Here is an 11,650-nt window from a genome sequence, read left to right on the forward strand (position 1 = left end):
GATTGACAAATGAGTGTGAAAGTCCTCCAGTAATTCCCTTGCTGTACCTGTTTCGTTTCTTTTAGAGCCCATGTGTAATCGCACCTGGGATGGTTGGCTATGTTGGGACGACACCAGTGCAGGGATTGTATCGGAACAGCACTGCCCGGACTACTTCCAGGACTTTGACCCTTCCGGTGAGATGGTCCTGCTTCTGTTCAGGCAGAATTGACTCTGCGAAGGTTGAGAAATCCAGACTTTTACATTGTGGCCCAAACTCTTCGATGCAATTCCTTAAGTGACGTTTTCTTAGTTTTTTACCTTCAAACTGTGTCACCTTTTGGAAGAACATATCTAATTTCTTCAGCCAGAAATCATCATTGTGCTGTAAATATTTTGTTCTCCTACAGAGATGGTCACAAAGATTTGCACTGACAGCGGCCATTGGTTCCATCACCCTGAGAGCAACCGGACATGGACCAACTACACCCGCTGTAACGAGCACACCAATGAAGGCAGAGTGGTACGTTGCCTCATCAAAAGGAATCCAATGTCTATACATTATTCAACCGCTCTCCTCTGTTCTATATGGTGAAATGTCCGTATATGATGCATTTGACATAGATTGTACTTAATATGAATGTGGTCGGTCTAAAAAGGTTTGGTTTCTGGAGACAATGCTGTCAGCTGCATGTCGATCTTGTGGTGGTGTATTGTCTCAGTACACGAGTTCTCATCAGGGAAATAGATCAGACCGACCCAGATAATCTAATTCCTGCCTCCTCTTTCCTTTGCAGACTGCAATGAATCTTTTCTACTTAGCCCTCATAGGACATGGGCTGTCGCTGACCTCGCTCTTCATATCCCTTGGAATATTCTTCCATTTCAAGTGAGTCTGCGTCTCTTTTCTCTGCCTCTGCCCGATCCAAAAGCAGTGTGATCTAACTCCCTTCCTGTTGTTGCAGGAGTCTGAGCTGCCAAAGGATCACCCTTCACAAAAACCTTTTCTTCTCCTTTGTTCTGAACTCTGTAATCACCATTATTTGGCTGACCGCAGTTGCGAACAACCAGGAGCTGGTGCAGAGGAATCCAGTGAGTACTTCAAGCCGGTAACCATCCCCTTTATCATGTTCTATTTATCACTTTCCAAATGTTCCTCACATGCATGCTGTTCTCCTTCAGACGAGCTGCAAAGTGTCCCAGTTCATTCATCTCTACCTGTTTGGCTGTAATTACTTCTGGATGCTGTGTGAGGGGATTTATCTGCACACGCTCATCGTGGTGGCCGTATTTGCCGAGAAGCAGCACCTGATGTGGTATTACCTCCTCGGCTGGGGTGTGTAGGAAACCACAGTGAGATTCAACTCATTTGCCGCTCAACAGAGAGCTGTCCTTAACCGTCTTCTCCTTTTCTAGGCTTTCCTCTCATTCCGGCTTCCATACATGCCATTGCTCGAAGCTACTACTACAACGACAAGTAAGCTATCTGTGCATCTAGATTCAGTTATTAGTTTTCTGATAAAGCCCACTGCTAAGCTGTGACAAATTGGATGTCGATTTCTTGAAGATTTTGTTGAATGGTGATCAAGTCTTTGTTTATCTAACTCTTCTCCACTCCAGCTGTTGGATAAGCTCCAAAACGTCGCTACTCTACATCATCCACGGTCCGATCTGTGCAGCGTTGTTGGTAAGGAGGCTTTCTCCGTGTTTACGACAAAAGGCAGTGGACAGACTGATTTTGCTCCATGTTTTTTCTCATTGCGCTGCTCTTATTGCACAACTGACACAATAAACTGCTTTTGTCCTGCTCCGAGCGGACACCGTGGGGGGCCGTGAGAACAGGACACAGTTTCATAACATGTATAATTGTGTTTATCTAGTGAAATCAATGCACGTCCTCCCTGAGTGTCTGCCGACTGGACCTCGGGTCTGTGTTGTTTTCTAGGAATTCACCTAATCAGCTCAGAGGGGCACGCTTCTGAGAAAAGCGGTCCCGGAAGACTCCATTGGCACTAAATGTTGAGTGTTAAACAACACGGAGTCAGATATATTTCCAGGCAAATAATGGCTTTTGGTCCTTTTTGTCATTAGTTTATTCTGTTTTTCAAGCTGAATTATGGGCGATTTATCTGAAAATGTATCTTAATGTATCTTAAAGCCATTATTTGAAAACATCCGCAACATGGTGGACAGTTGAAGTAAATACAACAAGTCAAACCACAGAAGAATAATCTGTTGTACCTTCCAGCTCTTCAAATCAGAATCAAAGCTTTCTTGTTTGATAACAATCATTACTGCTTCCTCAGACTTCCTGCAGATTTCGATCATTGCATAAGTTTGTTCAGAGGGACAGAATGTTGCAGCAAACAATGTTGCTTTCCTCTAAGGCCGTGTTTACACAGTGTTTGCAGCTTTTCTGAAACACTGCTACCGCACATGTGTCCCACCGCATGAGTAGATGGGAAATAACTACAATCGTGGTCACTAGAGTGTCAAGACTCCCAGTCCATGTTCTCCTGGAATTTGGTAGTTTTGTAGTTGAGAGACACCGTAATAGCAATCCAACTTGGTCGCCTGTCTATACAAATGTCCATGCACTCGACGTTGTTACAGATCCTTATTGTCATTCAACATACAAATGTAGTTAAAAAAAAAAAGAAAGAACAAAAGAGAAACCATTCTCCCTGGATTTGAATAAAAATAGTTGATTTAGTTATTTCACACATTCTCATTAATTTAAAGTCCAACCATTTTGTAACCCTCAGTGGATCTTTACATCCTAGATTCCACACATGTGCTGGTAGATGAATTTTGCATGAAAAGTAATACAAACCTGAGCAAAAAGAATAACCGATGAGGCAGAATCTGATTTATAATTGACACAGACAAAGATGAAGACTTTTGGGATTGAGAAAATGAACGTGAACCTCATGCTGCCTCCATTAATGCTGATCCGGTTCTCCTCATTAGGTGAATTTGTTCTTCCTGCTGAACATCGTGCGAGTTCTCATCACCAAGCTGAAGGTGACCCACCAGGCGGAGTCCAGCCTCTACATGAAGGCGGTGAGAGCCACGCTCATCCTGGTGCCTCTTCTGGGAATCCAGTACGTGCTGCTTCCCTACAAGCCCGAGGGCCGCGTCTCCTCAGAAATATACGACTACATCATGCACATACTGATGCATTACCAGGTGAGGTTCCACGGTTGCCTTATTGAAGCATTACGTCGACATGTTGCTGCAAATGTGTGTCCAGTGTGTATTTTTAGAGTGGCATTCAAAGGTTTGTTTTGCTCGTTACATTCAGTACAATGCCTCTGGGAAGATGCGCTGTCGCTGTCACATATACATAATTTACAGTAAAACCTGCTTCAGCTTGGCTGAAAATGAACTGATTTCCTCTCTTAGTGTTTCCATGGCTTCTGCTAAAAGCCACACATTCCCGTCTGCCTCTGATGGGGCTTTGTTTATGCTGCAGCCACAGGCTGAAACAGCAGGAAGGAAGACATGAATTATGTGAGCTGAAAGGGGGCAGAATTCGGCTGGATGTTGACGAGGTGTTATCTGATCGTCCTGAGTCGTCCCAGCATGGGCAGCGCCGGGTCCCCAGCAACAGCCCTCCAAAAGTCTTCGCTTTTGACCTTTTAAGCTCGTCTTGCTTCAAAACAACACTTTCAAAGCCTGACATGTTGTCGCCAGACAGCTTTCCTAATACGAGTCAATAAGCTGTGTCAACTCTTTTGTTCTGTTTTTCCATTCCAGGGTCTGCTTGTGGCCACAATCTTCTGCTTTTTCAATGGAGAAGTAAGTTTGAGTTATGCCCTTTTTCTTTTGGTGTGTTTTTGTTAGACTTGAATGCCGACACAATATTCAACACTTCCTCTTTCTGTTCTGGGTCTTCAGCGGTGGTGGGACATGCTTGAACAAGCTCAGTCGATTTTCAGGCTGATTGGGATGCATCCGAAATAATTATCACGCAAGATGAAGTGTGTAACTCGCTTCTGACGTGCCAGATGACTGAATGTTGCTCTTTACTGCCATCAGGCCACGATGCAAACCGGGGGGGAAAAAAATGGCCCAAATCAGAGCAAAGGTTCAATTCATTCTTTCACTTCAACTAAATCTGACGCTGTTGAGGAAGCAGGAGATCACGTCCAGCTCCATGGCACAGTGGAAGTGTGCTGACAGTGATCCATCACTGTCATGAACACTGCCTTTCCTTCTATTGTTCCTGAACAGAACAGTCAGTTTTATTAAAAAGTTATGCTCACTTTGATTGGTTAGCAGAGACTGAAAATATCATTTTGACTTGAATGCTGCTGCAGCATTTTACTTAAATTTTGAAAAGCATTCATTTTATGTGTTTTGTTTGGTTATTTGTTGAAGTAGCGTCAATCCTTGAGAAAAAAGGAGGCTTTGTATTTTATCTCATTAAATCAAATCCTATATAAAGTGGATCTGAACTGTGCTCATGCACAGAAAGTGTTGACTTATAAAATACTTCTGCTGAAGGTGTTTATATGCCACAACCAATAGAACTATTAATACACCAGTTTTACGGATCATAAACGTCTTTTTCAAAATTTTATATATTGTGCAGCGACGTGACAGTTTTGGCTTCTCTGTATTTTTTTGGTGAACCACAGGTTGGAGAAGGGGTCTGCGGCCTTCTTTAGAGCCTATCCAAAGATAAGAGTTTCAGAACCACTCATGTTAAATGTGCCATTATTTGAGATCAGAGTTAATTTATCAACTCTTCATTATTAAAAAAGGCTGATATTCTTCATTTTGAAAATTCAAATGTGATTTATAGGTATGTGATATGTAAACAGTGCATAAGATCAATATTTTCAGTGAATGTATGTCTGTGGATCAGCATTGGATCCATAATGTGGTGAGCATACTACCATTTACAGTCAACATATATGAGACAGGAGCAGTAGGATTTATTTTTCTTTTTTCTTTGGCAATAGTACGCCAAAGTTTCTGACATAGCTGTGGATCTGTGTACCAGATGTTGCCAGTTCTTTCTGTTTTCTCAAATACACTATATTAATATACTGCACGAAAACGGAGAAACCTAACCACTCAGTCAAGCTACTCATAGGCAGTGTTGCTCTCTGAAGCTTTAGATAATTTTCACTCCTTTATCAAAGTTTGCCGCTGTGACTCTGTCTCTGTTCTCCGAGTTTCACACGGTTCAGTCAGAGGTTCACTTGTACTCATTTTTCTGAGAACTCATGTGTACAGACTCAGTCATTCACACCAAAACATTTGTGAAAGTAAACAAGCTTGAATGGGTGCTGAAACAAAAGGCTGAGGGGATGATCGCTGTTGATAGTATTAAGACTGTCGACGGAATATCTGCAAACCCCCGCCTCACTTTGACTTCAATACATCTGGCTGCAGCTCATGGGTGAGGTCTCGGGGTGTTGTCGGAGTCGAGCTGTCAGGCAGCTGGCGGAGACATTGCACAGAGGTGCTGGGTGGACGGATAAACTGTTTGACCATCAAGAAATAGTTGCAATTCTCCAACTCCCTCCTCGAGCGCTAGGTTTTGTTCACCACATGTCTCGTGGTGTCCAGATTGAAAATATGTCCAAGACTTCCTAACTGGACAGAATCCGTGGGGCTTGCATGGATGTTTTCCTTCATACGACTCTTGCAGGGAGTTGATTGCTGTGTTTCTCTGAATTTCGAGGTCTTACATTGAATTCAGGGTTGACGTTTGCTGGGAGGGTTTTTGTGCTTTTGACCCCATTTTGTGGCCACATGGTAATGATCAGGATTACTTGCGTTTGTCAACTTTGTGTCTGGTTCGATCTTCTCTGCAAAAGTTGATCTCGCTTCCTCAGATAATACTAATGGTCCTTGGGGTTGAGAGGAGCTCTGAGCTGCTCCATGTGGAAATGCAAAAATGATTGTGACTCACCAAAGAACCTTACCCGATGCAACTTTGAGGTCAACCATGAGTTGCTTTCAGATTATCCTTTCTTCACCATCACAAAGTCTCTGCAGACACTTAAACCTACCTGAGTGTAGAGGCGTCTGCAGGAGGCCTTCAACTCACCAGCCAAATATGTTGATTATGCTGAGTGTTAAAGTTCAATTGCAAAGTCTGAAATTTGGTTTCTTCGTTCAGGTCCAGGCCGTTCTGAGGAGACACTGGAACCAGTACCACGTGCAGTACGGCAGCAGCGTGGGGAACCACTCGGACGCGTTGCGCTCTGCGTCCTACACGGCCTCCTCCATCACCGAGGTGCAGGGCTGCTACAGCATCGACGGCCACACGGAACACATGAACGGCAAGAGCTGCCTCGACACGGACGTCTCCATCTTAAAATCCGACAGCCCCTTCGCCTGACGCCAGCACCCCTCTCAGACTCCGTCCCTCCCGACGCCACCATCACCCTTAAAACCCGCGGCATGTTTGGAGCTCTGTGGAAACCATGGAAACTTGCCTCTACCTGTAGATACAATGATAGAAGGAATGGAAGAGGATCACCCGCCTGGAAGAAATCGTCCGGCAGACCCTTTAGCTGCGTGTGACGGCGCGCTCCGTGCAGCCACTCCAGGACTGCTTCCCTTGGACTCGGATGCTTTCTGATAATCACAAAATTGTTGCAACCTTTCTCTCCAACAGAATCTGTTTTTAGAGGGGTGCATACTGACTGCCTGGTTGACCTTTCAGGGTCTTGATGTGCACAAAAAAGCCTTCGGTTACACTGTAAATTCCTTTGACACTGTTTGTGCCAAACCAAAAAAAGTTCTGCCTGCCTCATTTATGTGTTAATAAGGAATCAGAAAAAAGATATAGGACATGGAACAGTTGCATAATATATTAAAGCGCTATATATTTCACATGTTAATTTATCAAAGCATATTCAGTTACATAAACACATTAAATACCATTCAGTATTTATTAAAGGTGACATGCTACGTTCTCTTTAATAGGACACAATGGAGTACTGGTGTGACTTGTTGCCAGCAACATTGTAAACTTTTTAAATGTTTCAGTGTTTGTTGCTTTGTGTACAGTCGGTGCGGATGAATGCCAGAATTAGCTTGTTAGCTAGCACGCTTGCTAGTGTCTGAAGGTGTTATAAGTGACCCTTATTGACAGGTGAACCCTTTCAACCACGTACGAAATGCAGCTTTCTCACCGAAACGTGCAACACTACATCAGTTCAATACATATGAATGTAAGTTATCGCCTTCCCTCTCACATTTCTTTCTTTTAGTTGCACCCCCTTTTTCCCCCCCACTGATTTAGCTACATATCACAGAGACTTGAGCATTAGCTCGTGTCGCAACCGAAAACGGCGCAGTTGCATGAACGCATGAGTGGGGTTGCATCGCTTCAGGTACAGACGAGAAGGTGAAATTCAGGTCAGGACGCTCAGATTTGCTGATGCACACCTCGGTGAGTTTTAAGCTTCAGCGCATTTCAGTGCTATCCTTACATATAGCAAGCAAAAAAAGAAAAAAAGCTTACGTAATGAAGTGTTTGTGTTCGCCATGGTTAGCAGATTTTGCAGCTCTTGATAAGTGCCAATAAACATTAGCTCTGTTAAAGCTAATATAAGTAGCCAAACAAATCCTGTATTTTTACACGACCCTAGCGGTTTAAACCTCTACCTACATATCTTCATCAAAATTAGCCTCAATCAAAATTATTAATATTTACTTAAGCAAATACTGCTTAAATCCACAACTTCTTAAAAACTTTCTCTTCTTGTGCACTTCACCATAGAAGTCACTACATGATTACATAAATGAGGGAATTCCTGATAATTGGAAGCTAAAGTTTGCAATTTGCTTGGTAAGTCCTTCTGAGTTCCTGTTTGCATAACAGCGGCGCTTAGGGAAACTAAAAATGCAACTTTTTGAAAATGACTCTTGAAGTCATATTTACTCATTTTATCCTTTCTTTTATGATAAAATGGAAAATGAAACAAGACTGTTCGGGTCAATTTTCATATTAGAAATCTACATAAAAACTACATTTCATAATGAAGAAGTTGATAGAACAAACATGATAATGAACGTTAAGCCATTTTTTTGCTACTTCCTCATCAGGCACAATTGTTTTAGTCTAAATTTCTGTGCACAACCTCTATTCAAAGGTACATTTATCACGGTTTTTACAAACTTTTCCAAACCTGTGAAAATAATTGAAGTAAATTTATCAGAGAAATTCCTCCTCTGGGCAGCGCTCAGCTAAGCCCATATTTTCAGACCTTCCTTTTATTTTATTTTTCAGCATCGTCCTGTTGTCCGTTCATCCTCCGGAGCTTGTACAGAATGCTGGGAACATGAGTTACTATCAGTTCATGTAAATATTGTTTTGTAAATTCAACATTTCAAAGAGGACAACGTGCGAGTGTGTGTATGCGTGCGTGCATGATTTCTATATACAGTGTTCATGGGTAGATTATATTCGAAGGCATTCAAACCACTACTTGTGTCAGGTGGGGTTATTATTTTCTGTCATCAAGCTACTGTATCTGTTATGTCTTCATCTTTAACATTTCATCACCTCTTTAATTTTCTTGAACTCTTAAGCACAAAGATCCGTGTATGTCGAGGTTTTATGTATTCTCCTCATGCCACACCGCCAGTGTGTGTGTCCAGGATCACAATCAGCCCTCCAGACGCCGTGTTATCTCTGTTTTTCCAGCACATGGTCTGGAAAATAACAACCTACCTTCTCTGTCGAGACTTTTAAGGTGTTTGTTTTTGGATAGAGTAGCTCCGAGGTGGACAACCTCCAATTTTCCTATTTCGTCTCTCAACGGCCCGTCGTTTTCTTTTCATGGTTCATTTCACGGTAACTTCTGAATGTCTCCATTTTCAGTCTGGTGGCTTAACGCGCTTTCTGTCGTACGAGGGAGGAAAGGTGGTTTGTATTTTCAGGAGGCAAATTAATGCAGGGATGTCAAACTCACACATACAGCTCGATTTGATCGTTTACACGATGTTTTCAAGTGAAAATGCAAAACTTTTGTTGCATTTTGGGGGCCCATTTACACGACAATGGTCGTCTGAACCACTGAATATGCAGCATTTTGAAAATGGCTTCTAAGGGGGAACATTTTGAGAATGACTTCATCGTTGCCTGTGTGTGGTTTTATTACAGAAACGCACAGCACCCACTAGTGGCCCAACATGAAACCTGCATCGTTTTCAGCATTTCTGCCGCTGTCATGTAAACGGACATCATGCAGAAAAACTGAATTTTCACTTGAAATTTATTTAAAATGTCTGTTTTTGTATGAGGAGCTGTTGAAAAGGTTTACATCCAAACAAACAAAAACTCAAACAAGCTGACAAGTTTCACGATCAATTTCAACACCGTCTTTTTTGTAAATAATACCACATTTCTGCTAGCTTTTACTGATCTCTCAGCTCAGGCCTCAGTGTTGTTTGACGTCCACCACTCTATTGAAAACACCACAGTCCCTGCTGGTAGACAGATGACCAGTTTTGGCCCTGGGGCCGTATATTTGACATCCCTGCATCAGATGGTATGAAGACGTCCTCGTTTGAGGCGCCGGCTTCATTCGGTGTATCGGCAGAATTACAGCAGTTGTTCTTTTGGAAAATCAGATCTGCAGGACAGTTTCTCCTTTTTAAACACAAAAAGTCATTTACGGTGTCGTGACTCAACATAATCCCATAAGTGTGTGTGTGTGTGTGTGTGTGTGTGTGTGTGTGTGTGTGTGTGTGTGTGTGTGTGTGTGTGTGTGGCGGGGGGGATTATGAAAGCCAGAGGCTTTTAGTGAGCATAGCGAATCCTGTGTGTCATTTAAGTTGTGTATTTATGTGTGAAACGTCTTCGGGGGCGTTTGTGAAGTCCACTGTGACGCTCCGGTGAAACCTTGTAAAGTTTGACTAAAGCATTGAGGATGATGTCTGTAGTTTTGGTTTCTACTGTACTGTATCTGACTTTTGACTCCACACTGATGTTTGAATGTAAATGGTTTTATTTTATTCTCTGGATGTGAAGAACATATAGATATATATATATATATATTTACGTATAATGTCTTTTTTTATTATTTCATTGAGTTAGACAATGTTGCTATCTTGTGTGTATCTGCATAGTAATACAGTATAGCACTGCACTGGCCTCGGTTTTTACTTGTGTGTGTGTTTTTTTTTTCTCCATTCATTCATTCACCCTCCTGCAGGTGGTCCAGCATGAGTAGCGTTCACATTGACACTCATAACGTGAAGGAAGATGGCGTCCAAACACATTTATCTGAAGATAAGGATCCAGTTCGGAAAGCAGTTTCATTCTGAATAACTGTGGATTTGTGCCAATCTTTATTCCGTCCATGTCTGCCCACATCTACGACTCTTCACGCACGACACATCCGGGCTTCTGGATGTAGGATCATTTGAGTGTACGTAATAGTGCAAAGCATTATGGGATTGATCCATTGACCTAATGGTCTGGTGTCATTCTGTACATGTAAATTCACCAACCTGATTTCTAGGCCAAATAAAATCAAATATCAGATTAAAACTGAATTAAATGACTGATACAGCTGTAATTTTCCCAGGAAAGCTCACTCATCTGCTGTCAGTGTCAGTACTACGTACACCTAACTGGGAACTTGTTTTTTGGGTCGTGGGATCAACACTTCACCCAGCATGCCTTCTCGTCCCTCTATTGATCCTAGTGGCATCTTTAAGGATGACAATCAAAATATCAAAACATGCGTCTGCTTTTTGACTGATTCTCATGTTGAAATACTGAAGACTAGCCTATTTTTGCATTGTGTAATTTGGGGTCTCGTGCTTGAATACTGTTCACTTTCTGTCTTTGTAATGGCTAGAATGTGGAGGAAAATAACTAATTTCTCTTTCCATAAATTCTCACCCTCATATTGTTATATAAAGCATTGATATCGTATTGGTATTTCACATATATCAGCTACAGTTTTACTTGATAATGGGGCAGAAAGGAGTTGTAGGAGTCCACAAATAATCTTTCACCAAATCAGCAGAAACACGGTAAAGTTATGGAGCTCACGACTTCACTCAGTAAAAACGTTGTTTTATTCCAGTGAGACTTTACAGACATTGATCTGTTCTTCATTGAGAGCCATTTGAAAAATTCAGCTTTAAAGTGAAGCCATAAAACTCTCCAGACGTGTTTTCTTTGACTCCACCAAAACCAAATGAAAAACGTTTCTCTTAATCGGTGTTGCCGCTCATCAAGGGGAACCTCCATCCCAGCAGTTTGTCGCACCAATGTTCCCTGATGTTCGTCCTACCTCCTGTAATCCGTCCTGAACGCTGAAGTGCTGCCGGGGGAACACGGTGTGACTGAAATGTGCGTTTGCTCTTGACACGTCTGTGGCTCGACTGTAATGAGAAACATCTGCCAGGCTGGGAAAGAGCACAGTGTAGCTCACACAAGGAACAAACACGCTGGATTCTCTTTTCTTCTGCAGTTTATTTCCCATGTGACCCTTCATGTTGTGAGTACTTTGAGCAGAGTCGCTTGCAAAATACCTGATCATAAGGGATCATCACCAACACAGTGTTAATCCCAGTGATCTGAATCCAATCCACTCGTCAACAATACCGTCACAGACGACTGAGCGAGGAAATGTTCAGCTCACACATAATGCATGATCACACATCTGAATAAATTATTGGT

At 42.3% G+C, this 11,650-nt stretch overlaps 1 protein-coding gene across 2 annotated transcripts in view; it reads left to right on the forward strand.

Annotated features, from left to right (window-relative positions):
- The window catches only part of calcrla (calcitonin receptor-like a), a 34,467-nt gene extending 24,359 nt beyond the window's left edge, over positions 1 to 10,108 (forward strand). For both annotated transcript variants that reach the window (XM_030111450.1, XM_030111451.1), the window contains exons 4-13: positions 66 to 176; positions 390 to 502; positions 777 to 868; positions 945 to 1,071; positions 1,162 to 1,315; positions 1,396 to 1,456; positions 1,600 to 1,666; positions 2,950 to 3,168; positions 3,739 to 3,780; positions 6,119 to 10,108. In XM_030111450.1, the coding sequence (XP_029967310.1) occupies positions 66 to 176; positions 390 to 502; positions 777 to 868; positions 945 to 1,071; positions 1,162 to 1,315; positions 1,396 to 1,456; positions 1,600 to 1,666; positions 2,950 to 3,168; positions 3,739 to 3,780; positions 6,119 to 6,340 (1,208 nt within the window). In that variant the 3' untranslated portion in view covers positions 6,341 to 10,108. The remainder of the gene's footprint in view (positions 1 to 65; positions 177 to 389; positions 503 to 776; positions 869 to 944; positions 1,072 to 1,161; positions 1,316 to 1,395; positions 1,457 to 1,599; positions 1,667 to 2,949; positions 3,169 to 3,738; positions 3,781 to 6,118) is intronic.
- Positions 10,109 to 11,650: the final 1,542 nt, after the last annotated feature.

This window comes from Salarias fasciatus, chromosome 16, assembly GCF_902148845.1.
Source record: "Salarias fasciatus chromosome 16, fSalaFa1.1, whole genome shotgun sequence".
NCBI lineage: Eukaryota > Metazoa > Chordata > Actinopteri > Blenniiformes > Blenniidae > Salarias > Salarias fasciatus.